The following is a 17,651-nucleotide window of genomic DNA, read 5'->3' as shown; positions in this document are numbered from 1 at the left end:
GCTTCAGACTGGAAACAGATGCAGAAAAGCCTAAGTAAATAGGCAGCCTGAAGGAAAAGCGGTGTTCAGGCTTGAGTAGCCTTTGAAAAGTTTGGACCCCAAAATGGTTTAAAATATTCCCATTTTCCCTAAAGGAGAGTCATTACTTCTTCCTCAGCCTGCAGCACCTGGCAAGAAAACTGTTCCGTTGCCTTCCCACAGGGAAGCATTAAAGGTGTCCTACAAAGGAACTTGATGTCTGGGTGGTTCTGTGCTGCCCTGAATTCCACCAGGAGCAGCTTGCACAGGGCAAAATGCTATTGCACGAAGTGGTCCTGTGCTCTAGCAATACATAAATTGCAGAGCTGATCCAACTGAAGCCAGCATGAAAATCCCAAGCCAAAGTGTCATGGCGCCCTAGGGACTTCCTGACCCAGCTGTAAGCAAAACACACCCAATGGTGTTCATCGGTGGCTTTTAGCACACAGGCAAAGAAGGACCACTTTGGACCACCTTTGGGGATTTGCAGCTCAACCTTGACAGGACATTTGGGCTGACAGCCATTTTCTAAGATACCTACTGAAAATGCCAGCAGGTTAAGTCTTCTGTATTCATTGCTTACTCTGGCCCTATTCAGTTTATGGCCAGCTTCCGTTTTAGTGGTCGGGCAAGTCTCTACTCTGCTGGCTGTAGTTCTGAGCTGAAGGCAACATTAAGATGTGCATTAGACTCCCACCCTAGGATGGGAGAAAGAGGTCAGTACTGATCCCCACTGTGAAAGGAGCCACTCACATTTCTGGTGACTTCACCTCTCCCTTCATTTCCCTGGAACTTCAGCCACAACATCCTTTTTTCTTTCTTTAAAAGAGCATTGGAAGGTAGCTCCTCTCTACCCTTCCTTACCAATGTTGCTGGTGCATTCAAATTGGCTAGAGGTGCCAGAGTATCACTGCACATGCTGGCGCCTGGGGCCACTTTCGCATTTGTCCCTCTGATTAAAGGAAGCTTTTTTTTTTTCTAAAAGCCCAACAGCTGTATCAACGAAGCTACGTTTCTAGGGGAGTAGAATGCGGAGGAGAGGACCAGCCTGAAGGCCATCTACTGAAAAAGCAGGGAGGTAATATGATGAAGAAAGGAGATGCTATTTCCAGTGCATGGGGCTGTAGAGTAACAGGCTCCAGGATGAGGTGCACAGACCTCACCATGCACCCCTCTGAACTTCCTTTACATCCACTAAGCTTAACTAGCAGGGATCCAGCCACCAGTCCCTTTGAAGGCACGGACACCCCTTTTCCCCAAAACCCCTCACCCACGCTGATGGTCTCATCCCACTGTCTGCAGGACAGGGAATGGGAAGGGGTTTAGAAAGCAACTGCTCCTTGAGTCTTTGTGAATGGAGACAGCAAACACCAGTTATACGCTCAGATCTTTATTAGGTGGAGTAAGGGCTAAAAAGAAATGAAACTTCTAAAACATTCACCGTACTGGTGCAGGACAGGAAGGACTAATAGCTTTCTCCATCAGTCTTTTTAAAAAAAAAGTGGGGAGGGGTAATGAAGTTTCCATCCATTAGCTCTGGGTATCCTGGGCGGGGGCGGCTTGGGGCAAGAAGAGGTACAAGAGACAGCTTATGCTTTTATTTAAGAAACCGCTACATAGTTTTGCCTCTAATGATGCAAAGGAGGTTCCAGGACACACTGACTGAGCCATCCAAAGTCTCTTGCTAGAGAAACAAAAAACCCTGTCAAATTTTTTTTATTTATTTAAAAATTGTGAAATAAAAAGATGATGCTGCAGCTCGTGGCCACGGTAACAAAACTGTCCACGAGAGTTAGTCTTCCACACCAGAGGCGGTGGGGGGAGGTAGGGGACAAAAGAAGGGAGAGGGCCCACAAAAAACAGTTTAAAAAAGTAACGGCTACATCTGAAAGGAAAAATCAAACCAACAGGAGACAGAACCCTTGATTTGTCTTTCGGGCCAGGCCTTCCCATCTGCCTGAACTAGGAACTGCGTTAAATAAATGGGCTCCTTCAACAAAAATGGCACAGTTTGTCTTTTGACAGATTATAAAGCCCTTCGAGCTTAAAAAAAACAAAAACCAAGGAAGATGCCCTGGTGCAGAATGGAAGTGAATAATTAATTCTTCCTACAAAGAAAATAAAACAGGCTGCAAAGATGCAGAAACCACATTTAGGCTCTATTACATTTACAAATACATACATAAATATATTACATACAACAGCAACTCAAAGAGGGAGCGGGCGAGCGCCACAGAAGGATGGCTGGCTGCAGTTCTCCCCGCACAGACGTTTGGCTGAGCAGTTACTTTTTCTCCTAATAGTTCCAGGAATGGGTATCGGCTTTTTCTTCTTTCAGTCTCCCCCTGCCTCCCCCCCTTCCTTGTTTCGTTTTTAGTTTGTCCAGTATGGAGAAGTGCCATAGGCGGTTTTGGTAGCCTGAGACTTTTGCTGCATGGTGCTTGGCTGATTGCGCTGGCCAGATCCACCCTGGAAAGAAATGAAAAGGGAGCACATGTTCAGATCAGAAGCCACCGCGGCTGGATCCCTAATCCTGAAGCCTCAGAGAGCACACTGCATTTATTACCTTGCTGCAGTAAAAGACCTGCCTGCTCCATCCATCCTCTCAGCAGCCCTGGGGCTGCCTTTGAAAGTAGCAAGGTCTGTGATAAAGCAGGGAAATGGTGTCCCTTGGCCCCACTCTGGAACCTCAACAAAATCCACAAACAGCCAAAGCGAATCCCACTGGGAACACATGGCAGAAGTGCTGAGTAAGCTCACTTCCACAAGGCTTGCCCCATCTGGAGCAAGTCAGCCAGCCACCTCGCTGCCTCTTTTCAGCCAGAAAACATTCTTGCCTCCTTGCAGCAAGGAGATGGCTGGGAGCGATCATCTGTTGCATGGAAGAGATTCCTTGAAACTGCACACTGAGGGCACGGCCAGTACCCAGCTTTCTACAGGTCAAGAGAATCAAAGCATCTGGATGCTCTGAGAATCATTTTGCCACAACCTTTACAACCACCTGAACCCCAAAGGGAAGAGTCAACTCTGGATGACCATCATTCTGGCTGTGTCACATGATGTAACTGGCCTTGAGGCCATCCCATATCTGCTTGGAAAACACCAATCTCCACTAGCACTGGTCTTTAGCAGTCAGGAAGGACATGGGCCCAGAGCACAGGTTGTGGTGTCAAGTTCTCTTAGCACCTCAACATGCATTACGGGCAGACACTCAAGCCAAGATGCTGCAGCGTTTGTCCCCTGCTGCCAAGATACTGTCCTGCCTCCCCGAATGCAGACAACCCAACCCGAATCTAGGTGACTTTCACCACAGAGCAACTAGCCGTTTCCTAAGAAGAGGAGGAACTTGACTCAGCCGAGCAGAACTAGGAGTAACCAAGCTGTCCAAGACCTGAAACAAGTGAGCTGACTGAGTGTGGGTGGAGCAGAGACCCCTCTCCCTCTCTGCCTCCTGACCACTCACAATAAAAGTTCTTTTTAAAAATCTTTGATGCAGTCAGCTTGAGACTTCCCCACCCAGCACCCGAGCGACCTCCTCTCTTGCTGATCATCTGTTAACCAAGATAACCTAGGAGGACAAATCTGAGGCCTAGGACACTTGGGGTCACTGTGGTGATGATGAAAGACTTATTAAAGCCTACCTAATAATTGACAGAGTAGTCTGTCAGAGGAACAGGGCTGCCTTCCCTCAGTGCCCTCTAGGAACACTCCAGTTCCGTGAGTCTCTTAGGGCACAGGAACAAAACACATTCCCCACCCTAAAAAGAAAGGTGTACCCCAAACTCAAACAGCAGGAGGCAATGATTGGCCCATGATCCAGGAAAATCATCCAAGTGGCTGACCCCAGTGCCAGCCAACTCTAGATCAAGAATGTGACCAGCTGCATGACCTGAACTAAGTCCATGATTTCTCTGGCTAATAAGCCACACTGCAGAAAACTAATTGGAAGAGGCATGTAAAAACAAGGAGAGTGAAGGAAAATGGTCAGAAGTTGGATGGGCAAAGGAGATCCCTCCAGGGACACCAGGGTGCACAGGCGTAAGACATCAGACACACCCAGGGACAGGGAAACAATTTGTTATGTTCCGACTCAAAGCAGAACTTCGCATATTTTTCAAGAGACATTAACAGAGATGAAGGGAAATGAACTGGCCAGAGAAACTGAATGCAAAACCACCAGAGATACGAGGGAAGCTGGCGAGGGGGCTTACTTTGCTGCTAGCTGTATTTCTTTTATTGTCAGAACAATTATGATGGTTGTAAACATCTCCGTGACCTGCCCAGGAAAGGAAAGTGGCAGTCTCTGCTGGCTGCTAGAGCTGTCTGCCTCTGCACTGAGATTGTGTGCACCAAGGGGAAACTGCCACAAAGCCATTTTAGCCTCTTGGGAACAGCATCTCCCCCACCCTACCCAAGGCTTCATGGCAGTTTAGGCTGTATTACCTAGTGAGGTACTTTGCCAATGGGCAGAGCCAAAAGGAACAGGACAGAGTGCCTGTGATGGGTGGGATCAGTTTGGACACGCTCTCTGGCTGACGGTCATCTAGTTACTTTGAGCAGCAGCCTCAGAAAGGCACCAGGGATTGATAGACTCACCTGCCCATCTTGCTGAAGGTGGTGATGCAGCATCTGGGAATGAGGCTGCTGATGTGCAGGCAGGATATGCAGGAACGGGGCTGGAGCATAACCTGGGGCAGCACCAGGGTTCAGTGGCCCAGCGGATCCAAGAGCAGATGGCAGGCTGAAAGGAGGCGGTGTGCCGGCATGGAATCCCTGCTTGTCAAACGTCTGCATGGAGGCAACAGAGAAGCAGTTAGACACTTTCCTCAGCGCCCTTTGGGTGACCAAACTAGGGCAAGAGTTGCCTGAACAAAGAGAACTTTAACTCTTTACCAACCCAGATCCACATTAGCTAGATATTTACAATCAGGTGTTCCCTTTCCTCTTAAAGGCACACTGCTGTGCTGTCTGGAGTGAATCGGCTGACTTGGCTATCAGTTGCCCATTGTGATTTCACTTTCTCTGACCTATCTACTTGTTTGTCCTAAGATTGCAAGCTCCTCAGAGCAGAAGCCATTCTTAAGTGTTTAGAAAGTCCCTAGTACATTGTGGGTACGACCACAACCAAGTAGTAATTGCCAATGACCCAAGATTAAATGATCCATTGACAGACACTAAATGGCGCCTGTTGTTAACAGTAGAAGATGGCCTCTTGGCTTCCCCATAGGCAGGAAATTCATGCACATTCAATACAATGCGGCAGACCAGCAAAAAAAATCAACTAGTTCTTAGCAATCAATTTGCTCATCACAAAGTCAGGAAATACTCAAGCCAGTCAGGGCTGCTCAGTAAAAATGGCACAAGAGGTCACAGCAGGAGTTTTGCTTCAAGTCCCCAACCCCTCATGTCTGGTGCCGAGCAGCAGACTTGAGGCCCGGGTGCCTTTGTTCAGAGCGTACAGCCCCGCTCATCAGAAATGCAGGAGCAGATCCCGGGGACACAGAAATACCTATATGGATCCCCACCCCAATGCCCTTACAAACGGGCGCAGGGATTCCACGCTCCAGAGCGTGGAATAGGGAACTAATATTTAACCCCATTCATTCCACAGCTTCTCAAAGGGAGACTAGCTGCACCACAAACAGCCAGAAGACAACAGCACTGGGTGGAAGACGCAGTGATCTGGTATCAATACGCACACAGCCCAGAAGGAACAGAGGAAGTCAATGGCCATAATTATGGATCTGTGTTTGTCCACACAGTCCAGCCTCTCTCGAGATGATGCTATGGCCCTGCGTTTAGGACAATGCAGCCCTAAAACATTTGTGATATTGCATTTTAAAAGCATCTCAGGACTCAACGGAAGTTAGGCAATAATGGGGGAATCTTTGCTTCCACATTAACAGCCTTTGTCAGCCTGGCAAGAACAGGCTAAGGATGGAAAAGAGCAGTGGTGTCAAATGAGACACTTGGAAGTCCTCTTTAAAATCAAGTGGAGTGAGTGCTGGAGACAGGCCAGAGTCTGGGATTACCCCGTGGAATGGGGCTGAGAAATCACCAGCGGCCAAGAGGCTCCCTGAGAGGACGAGTCCTGCTGAAATGACACTGGCCAGTGACCCGTGGGCACAGGAGGGAGGAGGACATGTTCATGCTTCTCAGAAAGAATGGGCCATAGCTCCTCACCTGAGTCTTGTTATAGACTGAGCCACTGATATCAGGCACACCTGTGTTACTTGAGGTCACAGAAACACCTGGAAAACAAAAAGCCGCTGACAATGAAAGAGCCGAAGGCAACCCAACCTGAACCTTCCTTTTCCTTGCTCCTGGGATCCCCATCATGTTCACTGGCTGTTGCCTGCATCCTCTGTGTCACCCCCCCCCCCACACACACACACACTATATCAAATGAAGCTACTCCTGGCTGGGGTGTGCCGTTCCCTCCCATGCCATCCCAGCCCCTCTACAATTCCCCACATTAAGAGTCAAAAGAAAGTGCAAAGGCCTATTTCCTGAGCTCCCTTTATAAATCGGGCGCGAGACCACTGGCGTATGCTGCCTGTGCCCACTATCCACAAGCTTTATCCCCATTCCTAAGGCACCAAGCTGGGTAGTACCTAGGGCACTGACCGTTCATTTAGAGCAAGAGAAGTCAATGTTCCCCTCAAATTCGGGAGCACGTTAAAAGACACTGCATGGTTCCCTGGTCCACAGCGGCTGAAGCAGCTAGCGTGGCAGGATCAGAACCAAGCAGGGGATTGATCACCAGCTGGGAGGTGGCCGTTCATTCCCAGTCTGAACTAGAATCGTGGCTCCCAACTTGAGCCGTTTCACTTACGCAAGAAACAAAGATCAAAGTCTCTAGCCGATGAATGAAAGGATTGGGCTGGCTGGGTTCCCACTGCTCTCAGACACGTGAACAACAAGGCTGAGGATATAGGTACTGAGCTGCTGGTCTGAGGAAGATTTTTCTGGCCAGTATTTACTTAAGTCAGGGTTGGATTAGTTGGTGCCAGGGGGTCACTGTACATTTCTCACATGGTCCCACTAGCATCTGCAGAATTTAAGCTTTCATATAAAACAAATCAATGTTCTAGCCCTTATGCTATGCAAAGAAAGCATTCCAGGTATGAATGGATGCTATCAGTGATGGAGTCTCCGGAGAGCCTGAAACACTAACTCAGAGAGCTGTGACTTGCCCCCTTCACCTCAAAGGGTGTTGATTCTGGAGCCTAATCATGAATGTAAATAACATTCATGATCTAACTGGTGACCATTTCAGCAAAGAGACAGCTGCTCTGGGATCAGGGACCTAGCGTCAGCGGAGTGCCACTATCCCTCCACCACATCTGAACATTAGCTTCCAGCTGGCAGAGGTAACGGTTTGCTGTTTCTCCTCTGTGTAACTGAACAAAGCTGGACTTCAGCCACTCACCTCCTTACACAAATTCAGCCTTTGGCTTAGAAGGAACGTTTGGAACATTAAAAGCATTTTGAACATGAGAGATGGAGAAACAGCTTGGGACTCACCCTATTTGAGAGCTGGTCGTCATGCTGACCTGACACTGGGAATACTGGGAGTTTGCCCTGCAAGATCCCTGATCTGAAGTGCTTATGTGCACCTCAGATCCCTTTATTTGTTACCTTTCCCAGGTCCAGTGCCAGCAGATTTGTTTTGTGCTTGAGATGACCCACTGTAGCCTCCTTTGCTGTAGTCTCCAGCCGCCGTTCCCTGCGTTAAGTCGTCATAGCCTGCCAACGTGGACAAGACATGGTGCGACAGTGAGCAAGCAGCTCTGAGGACATTAAATGAAATGGCACAGATGCACTGTCCACTGGAGTAACCTTACCTGCTCCATAACCATGTTGTCCATAACCACTTGCCTGCTGAAACGGGGTGGAAGCGGTGTTCAAATTGACGCCATGCTGCTTGGCTGATGCTGGAGGTACCTGGAGGCAAAAGGCATTCTCAGTTAGAAAACAGCATAAAAGCCAGTTTCCACTGCCACCTAGTGGGGAAGCTCATCCCATGGCTCTGCTGGCCTCACTGCGCTGCATCTCCCAGCTGTGAAATAGAAGCCTTTAAAGTGCCAGGAAATCCTTGGTTCCTTTCCCAGTACCCCAGAGCAGTGAGATCTAGCGCTCTGAGCACAGGACTGGGAGCCAAGACCCATGAGTTCTACTCCAACTTCCAACCTTGACTGCTGTATAGCCTTGTGAGAGAGTGACAGCTTCTCAGCCTCAGTTTACCCCTCTTGTAAAATGAGGACAGTATCTTCCAAGCGTGGATACACAATAACTTTGCTCTGTAATTGCTAGGTAATCTCCACCCCAAGGAACGTGCATGTTTTATACATTTATAAAACCAACAGTGAACAATGAATTCACTCAAGCATCTGGAGATCACAAACCGGAGTCACCCAAACACACCGGTGGGATTACAGCCCCATAACTCAGGGAGCCTGGTATTTATTTTGTATAATAAAAATGTACAAAGCCTGGATCCAAGCCCTGTACAGACTTTTTCTGCACTTATCCCTCTACCTCCTCCTCCCCCCCCAGGGAACCCCTTGCCGTCCAGTCTGCCATTGGTGTCCCATAGCCTCTTCCCCCTAACTGATTTCTCCAGCCTCTCCCATGCTACTGACTCAGTTTCTGCCTCCCTCTCCAGCAGCCATCCTGGGCTGCTAGAATACAGTTGGGCTCAAATTTGTAATTCCTGGATGAACCATCACCTTCACCCCCAACCCCAAACAGTTTTTGACACTGATCAACATTCTCTGCTGTAGCTCTATACCACTCACCGTTGCCTACATAAAGTTAGAATATTACAGTCCTGGCCTTTTAAAGTTCCTCCGGTCCTGCATGGACACTGTTGTTTTACACGGAAGCCACAGAGCGGATGACAAACTCGGAGGTCAAGCTTTAACGTTGCTTGCCAAGTTGCCATACAAAAGAAGAAGTTCCACGCATAAGCTGAGCCTTATTTCACCGGAAATGCCCTGCAGGACAGGGGGAGCTTTAAAGGGCCAGGACTGCACTAGGCAAAGCTAGAGAAGCACAAAGAGGGCAGCTAACAGTGTACGGTTTAGTTCCCATGACTTACAAACATGGTGGGCCCATACTGGAATGCACTGGGTACTCCTGGCACGCCGGCGTAATATGGTAATCCCGTGTAGCTGTATCCTGGGGGCAGCGTAGGGTTTAGGAAGGGCTGCTGAGTGGTATGGTGCGTCTGCGTCTGATTCTGCTGCGGCTGGGCCAGGGTGGTAGCGGGAGCAGGGGAGGCAGAATCCCCGCGGCCAAATTTTGTTACATCACCTGCAAGAAAAGCCATCAACTGTTTCAGGAGGGTTGTTTCCCATCCTTTGCTTTCTCAGCTCTCCGGCACTGGCAAAAACTGTCAAGGGATGGGCTTGTGCTACAGTCCAGAGGTTGAGAGAGTTTAGTGGTGAGAGCATGGACTGAGAGTCAGGACTCCTGGGTTCCACTCCAGCAACTCATTGCATGACCCTGGCCAAGAGAGAACTCTCTGTGCCTAAGTTATCCCACTGACAAAATGGAGATAACAATACTTACCTGTCGCACAAGGAGATTCAGTCACTGAGTGTTAGATCATTACATGAAATGTACTATAAAGCATAAGGTCTGAGTGGCCAAACAGTTCATTGGGTTAAAGTATCACTCTCTCAGAAGTTAACCTGGCTAGCAACATCTCCTGGGCTAAAGGAATGAGGGCCTTTGACAAAAACATGCAAGTCACTGCAAGGTCTCTATTTGCCAAGCATGACTAATTAGATCTCTGGTTCCTCACAGCACCAGAGCTCTGGAGACAGTAGATAAAGGCCAGGAAAGCCGGGCTTGCATCTGAGGCCAACTAATTAAAAATGTAGGAAGGGAAATTTGATTAGTAGCCCAGAAGAGGCCTTCTAGTAGCGCCGGGCAATCCGAACAAGAAACCTAACCACACTAGTGTCCTGGGGACAACCTCCAAGGTAGCGCGCTCATCAATTTCTGGGGGTGTGGAGGCAGAGATCCTGTAGGTGTCAGCACAATACAAACAGTAACAACGGAATGGAATGAAGTCAGAGAGGCAGTTAGAGAGGGCTGAAAGAGTCTAACCAAGAGTAACAGATGGACACTGAGCAAAGGAGGCTGAATACCAAGAAGAAGAGTTAGTAGGCTGCAGATAGAACTTTTGCTCCTGGGAAAGTATCAGTTGAGTTATCTAAACCCAGACACAGCACCAGAAGGAACAACCTTGTATTGGCTTTGGGATGGACTACAATTCGGAAGTTAAATCCCTCTTTCGTATGATAGGACTTGTGTATGGAGTAGATATTGGCTGACTATTCCTGTTAACATCTTAAGGAAATCAGTTGTCAGAAGCTGAAATGTAGCCACTTATGATTCCTGCTCTTGTCTGACTAGTTTGGACTGGCCGGCTAAGCTGCCTGCAGAGAGAAAGCCAGGATTGCGCCTTTGGCCATAGCAGCATGCCCTATGTTCAGAAACCAATGCTTCTATTCAACCATCATCCTCATCGTCAATTAGTACTAACCTGAGTATGGGTTGTTAGCAAGGCTCCCATCTCTGCCTGTCAAGGTTGCAGGAGCAGGGAATGTAATTCCATAATAATCCTGAAAAAGACAATATTTATTAATACTCAAATGCATAACAGCGCCAGCCTGTTTTATGAATGCTGCCTTGTATGCATGCAAAGGTTCACGAAAGCAGAAGATTCCCAACAACACTGGCACAGAGTGAATGGGTTTATTTTTCCCTCCTGCCAAACGTGCAAAATCAGGGAAGCATGGACAGAAACTTATCCAGGCAGGCTGTGGCAGAGCTGAAGCTTTGGAGTGGCAGCCCTTGAATCCCCAGCTCTACATAATGCCTGTTTCTTAACACATTTAATGATTTCTCCTTAAAAAACATTCCTCAGCTGGTGACAAGTGTTCCAGCTCCGTAACACAAGCACTGCTGTAGAAAACCCCAGACACTAGCTAAGAAATGGTGCAAACATATATTAAAATGACCAGTGAGGGAGTTGCTAAAGGGGCACAATCAGAGTGTTACCATCCCAGATGGAGAATATAAGAACGCAAGAATGGCCCTACTTGGTCAGAACAAAGGTCCATCTAGCCCAGTATCCTGTCTTCCAACAGTGGCCAATGCCAGGTGCCCCAGAGGGAATGAACAGAACAGAGAATCATCAAGTGATCCATCCCCTGTCGCTCATTCCCAGCTTCTGGCAAACAGAGGCTAGGGACACCATTCCTGCCCATCCTGGCTAATAGCCATTGATGGACCTATCTTCCATGAACTTATCTAGTTCTTTGTGAACTCTGTTATGGTCTTGGCCTTCACAACATCCTCTGGCAAGGAGTTCCACAGGATGACTGTGCGTTGTGTGAAGAAACACTTCCTTTTCTTTGTTTTAAACCTGCTGCCTATTAATTTCATTTGGTGACCCCTAGTTCTTGTGTTATGAGAAGTAGTAAACAACACTTCCTTATCTACTTTCTCTACACCAGTCATGATTTTATAGACCTCAATCATATCCCTCCTTAGCCGTCTCTTTTCCAAGCTGAAAAGTCCCAGTTTTATTAATCTCTCCTCATACGGATGCCGTTCCATACCCCTAATCATTTTTGTTGCCCTTTTCTGAACCTTTTCCAATTCCAATATATCTTTTTTGAGATGTTTAAATTATTCCTATTACAGTAGCACCTAAAGGGTCAGGACCCCGCTGCGCTAGGTGCTGCAGACTCAGAATAGAAGCTGATCCCTGTCCCAGACAGTTTATAATCTAAAGACAGGACCCACAAGCAGAAAGACACACAAGAAGCACTGTGTAAATTACAATTTTTACCAACTCTCTGCCCCTCCATAACAACCCCATCAGCAGCCGCAGTCCAGGTTTCTCGGCCAACCTGCACTCTCACCGTCCACCCAAAAAGCCCTCCACCCACCCCACTGTGCTGTGTTCCCGCAGAAAGAGATTAACTTTAGTCTGGGGAAAGGAAAAAGTTTGACAGCTGCTTCCAGATGCTCCTCCATCTCCCCCATTCTACCTACAAGATGCCTATGCATATGTAACCGAAAACTCCACTAGGCGGGGTTGCTCTCAGACTTCATGCCTCCTGGTCCTCCTCACCCCCAAGCCTGCCCTTCAGGATTACAGCTGGACAGGCCCCTTCTTGCCACTGAATAGATTTGTTTCAGATTATTCCCACACACACCCCGACACCCTCCCCAATATATTAGCTCGCACTTTTCCATGCTGGGAAAGGATTTTTCTCCACATTTCTGATCTCTATGTTCCTTCGTATCACACACACATCTATCCTCATTTGGGCTCCCAGCACCTCCTAATTTTGTATCATTTGTGACGGTCATGAACATGCTCTCCACACCCTCTTCTCCATCTCTGAGGAACTCTCAATAAGACAGAATTTAATAGACCCCTACAGTACCAACTGGACACCTTCCTGCAATTTGATCCATTGCTATTTATCATTATCCTTCGCTTACCAATCTTCCAGCCAGTTTGTAAGCACATGCGACAGTGTCATTTCCAAGCCAATATGAATTAACTTTAATGAGAGACCACCAAATCCTCTGCTAAAATCCCAACATATTATGTCAAATTAAAGTGATATTTACCCTGACCGTCTCTCTCCAAGAGAAACAACAGAAACAGTTTCAAGGGAAATCTGAAAGGTGCTAGGTCAGAACTTACATTCCATATATCCCTTGGGATCAGTCACCTTTCTAGGTGAGGTGGACAACAAATACACACTCACACCTGTATGAGGATAACTCTGTGGAATTAGGTTGGGAAGGATGTTACATCCCATTGTCTTTCACACCAATTAAAGGAAAATCCAGATTCTCCTGCCCCTCCCCTCCACTCCTGGTGACTAGCCCCATAAAAAAAGTCACAGGAGAAACAGCACTAATATCCCAGGAGGAAAGTGTGAGTTGTTTACAAAGCAAATCCACATTCACCCACATGTGAGTGTGAGGGGGGCACATGTGTTTTTGTTCTTAAAAACAGTTCAGGCATTATGTTCTTGGCCTCACAAAATGTGGGGTTTGATGTGCCATTGATGAGAGCCAAGTCCCCGCTATCACAAAGCAGACCCTACAGGTCTGATATCAAGGTTACATAAAGGGCTCAAAACACAGCTATGGAGCAGCAATGCTGTTACCCAAGAAGACAGCAATTTAGTAGGTAAATAATGGAGCAATGCTACCTAATCTGGGAAAGGCTAGCCTGATGCTACATCAGTGACTATTAAAGCAATCACGATAAACTTATTCCAATGGCATCTGACCCCACCAATCCCGCAAGATCTTATAGAGAAACCTTTGTATGCATACTGGAGATATGTAGGTGGGTGTGGAGAAGGGGCACGTTCAGAGCTGGTGGGAGCACCCCTATGTCTAGACTTAGTGCTCCAAAACCGCAGAAATGGTTAAGAAAGTCAGGGGCACGGAATTGTTTGCCTTAGGGTTACCATATTTCAGCAAGAAAAAAAGAGGACGGGAGGAGCCCTGCCCTAGCCCCGCCCCTGCCCCTCCCACTTCCCGCCCCCCAGAACCCCCAACCCTCCCCCCGTTCCTTGTCCCCTGACTGCCCCCTCCTGGGACCCCTGCCCCTAACTGCCCCCCAGGACTCCACTCCCTATCTAAGCCTCCCTGCCTCTTGTCCCCTGACTGCCCCAACCCTTATCCACACCCCCACCCCCAGACAGACTCCTGGGACTCCCACGCCCCATCCAACCACTCCCCACCCCCTGACAGCCCCCCCCAGAACTCCCAACCCATCTAAACCCCTCTGCTCCCTGTCCCCTGACTGCTCCGATCCATCTCCCCACCCCTGCCACCTGACAGCTCCCCCCCAGAACTCCCAACCCATCTAAACCCCTCTGCTCCCTGTCCCCTGACTGCTCCGATCCCTCTCCCCACTCCTGCCCCCTGACAGCCCCCCCCCCCAGAACTCCCAAACACTCCCCCCCTGCTCCTTGTCCCCTGACTGCCCCCTCCTGGGACCCCTGCTCCTAACTGCCCTCCAGAACCCCACCCCCTACCTAAGACTCCCTGTTCCTTATCCCCTAACTGCCCCCTCCTAAGACCCCCCCCAACTGCCCCCCAGGACCCTACCCCCTACCTGTACCCTGACTGCCCAAAACTTTCTCCACTCCCCCCAAAAAGCCCCCCCCCCGTTTCTTGACTGCCACCTCCAGAACCTTCCTGCCCCCTGACCTCCTTACCCTGCTGCTCAGAACAGAGTGTTGGGCTCTGTGCAGCCGAGCCAGACACGTGGCTGAGCTCCCCAGCACAACAAAACCCGGTCCCTGGCCCTGCACAACAAAACCCGGTCCCTGGCCCTGCACAGTGCTGCCAGACTGGGCTGCAAGGGAGCTGCCGGCTCAGAATGCAGGGCGGATCCGGCTCCTCTACAGCTGCTCCTGAGTCCAGCCCGGAACTTCCCTGCAGCCCTCCCAGCCGCTCACTCTGCTCTGCCGGGGGAGGGGGAAATCCCGGACATTGTGAGTGCTTTACAAATTCCCCCCGGACGCTATTTTTAGCACAAAAAGGAGGACATGTCCGGGTAAATCCGGACGAATGGTAGCCCTAGTTTGCCTCCCCTCTGCTAGTCCTGCTGGCCCTAAAGTTTACCATCACGTCTATTATCCCAGGGAGTTGTACCAAGGTGGAACTCCAGAGAGGAACCGTCCTCCCCACCCCAGGCTTGGCAGGAGTTGTTATGCTAATGCTCACAGATGATGAAAGTTTACTCCTCTTTCTAATCTAGACATTTAACTGCATGACTCACACAAAAGCGAAACCTAAGCCATTTACTTCAATATAATGCATTGTAGTCTTTCTTCTTGGGTTGCTATTACTGCAGGGATCTGTGATTTATCCACGATCTCTCTGTGTAACAACCATTTGACCGAGTGAGGGTTGGGGACTGTCTCCCCTCAGTTGCTCCCATTATGTCTAGTTTACAAATGTGCTCTTTAAAAGGACATTAAGTATAGTAGCTTAAACCCCATCCATTTTAATACAAATTCGTATTTGTTTCCGATATGCTTATTTAAGAAAAGAATTTTAAAAATCATTTACTTTTCATCATCTATGATGATCACTTTTCCCCTTCCCAAGTTTCTACAGTGAGCTCTCAATTTCACTTTTCTTTTAGCCAGTTTCACTTTCTAGATCTCATGAACTGTCACACTGCAGCAAAGCTTGGGCTGCAAATGCCACGGAGGGGAAATTTTAAATCCCCATGAAACAATTTGTTTGGAATTAGTTTTTACGAAGGTAAATGCAGCAGAACCCCGTTTATCAGATATCAAATCTTACTGGGACCGGAGCCAGATTGGATCATCAAAAATTCCAATAATCCAGAGAATGGGAAAGTGCTAGGCTGCAATGCCATCTAGTGGCCACAGGAGAGGTCTCCCGCTTCTGGACCTGCGTGTGCTGGTTGTTCGGTTAATACTGAGAGCCGGAATGAAGGGTCAGATACATGGGGTTCTACTGGATTCAATATATTTTATAAAGATAAGGAGGGTGAGATAATATCTTATTGGACCAACTTCTGTTGGTGAAAGAAAGAAGCTTTCACTGTGTAAGCTCAAAACCTCTCTCTCTCTCTCATCAAGAGAAGTTGGACCTGACCTACCTTCTCTCTCTACTATCCTGGGACCGATATAGCTACAGCAACACTACATACAACATATTTTATAAGACATTTAAAAAGAAAGCCTACAATTTAGAGCCTGAAACACCTGACAGTGGTCCTTTAGCTACAAAGAAAATCTCCCTGGACTATCTTGAATATTAAATGTTCATACTGTGTTCCACCAGCCTACTATTAAACATATTTCAATTGAAAAGTAGGAATTCACAGAGGTCGAATGTAACAGCCTCATTCAGAATCTGGCCAAAAACCAAAAGGATATCACCTCAATCCTTTGCAGAGGTTACTTCAGGATTTGTAATGACCTCAAATGGTCAACACACTGGTTTTGCAGCTCATCTGAAAGGCAGCATTGCCAACAGTACAATGACCCTGAGACACTATATATACACACACTCAGACACTGGTGCAACAGAGACTCAAAGGGAAGCGCACCACAGTGTCCAGACCGGGCCCAGCAAGCACGGAGACAGGCCCCCACACTTTCCACAAGAGTAATAATTACATTCTTTCCACCAAGGGGCCTCCTCCAAGCAAGGTCCTCTAATACCTAGGGATGAACCTGACTCCTACTGAATCACCAACAGTGCTCCCTACAGAGTGCTCAGATCTCTTCAAAGATCTGGAATTCCAATATCAATACTATGTATCCCTGCTCAGCTTCAGAGTTTGACAGGTACGAAGGCTGCAGTCATATGTCTATGTCACATGCCTGAAAGAATTCAGATTTCCTATTGAAAAAACAAAACTGAACGGAAAATTCTTGGGGTTCAGGAGTCCGAAATAATTGGGGTTCCACAGTCAAAGAGAACAGACTCATTCAGATCTGAAAGATTCAGCACCTTAGGCTATATTACAATGATTAAGAACCCTAGTGCCTGAGCTGTTTAAATATTTCAGAGCGTAGTTTAGCAGTACATGCTGCACAGAACACACAAAGGTCAGAGGTCAAACACCCAGGGCCTCTAATAATGCTGCACAGAGAGGAGATGTTTAACATCCCCTGGGGGAAACATGGACATTGGTATGGAAGTCTCAGAAGACACTTAAGTCGCCAGTTGGAAAGTGAAAATGAAAACAGGGAAATTTTAGAGAATCAGAAAATGATGAAAGGAACAACATCCCACCAAATAAATTCAGGGACATGGAAGGCATGCACAGTAGACCACAGACATCTAACAAGCTACAAGTACTCTGGCATATGCTGTGTGAAACATTATCATCATGGCTACCAAGTCTCAAGGATTCCTGTGGCAGATTTGCCTGGTACTGCTGTTCTCCGCTGGAGTCATGTCGTTGGACTGTAACCTGCTTCGTCACCAGCAAAGCAAATTTAACGGGTACAGTCTACAACTGCTGCAAAACATGGGTGGGAATTTTCCTTTGAAGTGTCTGGAAGACAAGACAGCCTTCCAGTTTCCTGAGAAGGTTCTGAAGCCCAAATTTCAACAACATGCCAAGATGGCCATCCATGAAATTCTCCAGCAGCTCTTCGGCATCTTCAGCAGGAACCTGACCCAAACTGGCTGGGAAAGAACAAAGGTGGGGAGCTTCCTAAATGGGCTCACTCTGCAGACCGAACGCCTCGAGACATGCCTACCTACAAAGGCCGGGGCCAACATTCTGAGACTGAAGAAATACTTCCAGAGGATCCAAGATTTTCTTAATGAGAAGAAATACAGCACCTGTGCCTGGGAGATTGTCAGAGAGGAAGGGCAGAGGTGTTTTCAATATATTGACAAGCTCACCGTTAGGATGAAAAAGTAGGCGACAAACATTTTACTATGAACATTTGAGAAGTTTGGGTGAAGCAGCGAACTGGGAGCAGGAAACCATCTGACCTCAAGCTTAAACTCTAATATGGACTTTGTGACCCTTTTCAAGTCAATGTATTTGACTCTGTTTGCCATCGGTA

The 17,651-nt window shown here is 47.9% G+C and overlaps 2 protein-coding genes across 10 annotated transcripts in view; one reads left to right on the top strand and one right to left on the bottom strand.

The window, feature by feature from the left end:
* Window positions 1–1,392: 1,392 nt before the first annotated feature.
* UBAP2 (ubiquitin associated protein 2) overlaps window positions 1,393–17,651 on the bottom strand; it is a 136,967-nt gene continuing 120,708 nt past the window's right edge. For 5 of the 9 annotated variants that reach the window (XM_008166367.4, XM_008166368.4, XM_065549943.1 and 2 more), the window contains 7 exons: window positions 10,577–10,655; window positions 9,122–9,336; window positions 7,866–7,965; window positions 7,660–7,767; window positions 6,202–6,269; window positions 4,615–4,806; window positions 1,393–2,487 (listed from right to left, as the gene is read on the bottom strand). In XM_008166367.4, coding sequence (XP_008164589.2) covers window positions 2,392–2,487; window positions 4,615–4,806; window positions 6,202–6,269; window positions 7,660–7,767; window positions 7,866–7,965; window positions 9,122–9,336; window positions 10,577–10,655 — 858 coding nt within the window. In that variant the 3' untranslated portion in view covers window positions 1,393–2,391. Of the gene's footprint in view, window positions 2,488–4,614; window positions 4,807–6,201; window positions 6,270–7,545; window positions 7,768–7,865; window positions 7,966–9,121; window positions 9,337–10,576; window positions 10,656–17,651 lie in introns of all 9 variants that reach the window. The other 4 variants (XR_006174510.2, XR_010588747.1, XR_010588748.1 and 1 more) reach the window with 1 other exon arrangement.
* LOC101949584 (interferon beta-like) lies at window positions 16,825–17,546 on the top strand. The gene has a single exon (XM_042850718.2). It carries the CDS (start codon window positions 16,961–16,963, stop codon window positions 17,501–17,503), a length of 543 nt encoding a protein of 180 aa, XP_042706652.1. The 5' UTR covers window positions 16,825–16,960; the 3' UTR covers window positions 17,504–17,546.

This window comes from Chrysemys picta, chromosome 6, assembly GCF_011386835.1.
Source record: "Chrysemys picta bellii isolate R12L10 chromosome 6, ASM1138683v2, whole genome shotgun sequence".
In the NCBI taxonomy this organism is placed as follows: Eukaryota; Metazoa; Chordata; order Testudines; family Emydidae; genus Chrysemys; species Chrysemys picta.
The sequence above is the reverse complement of the archived record's forward strand: the minus strand, read 5'-3'. Positions and strand labels throughout refer to the sequence as shown.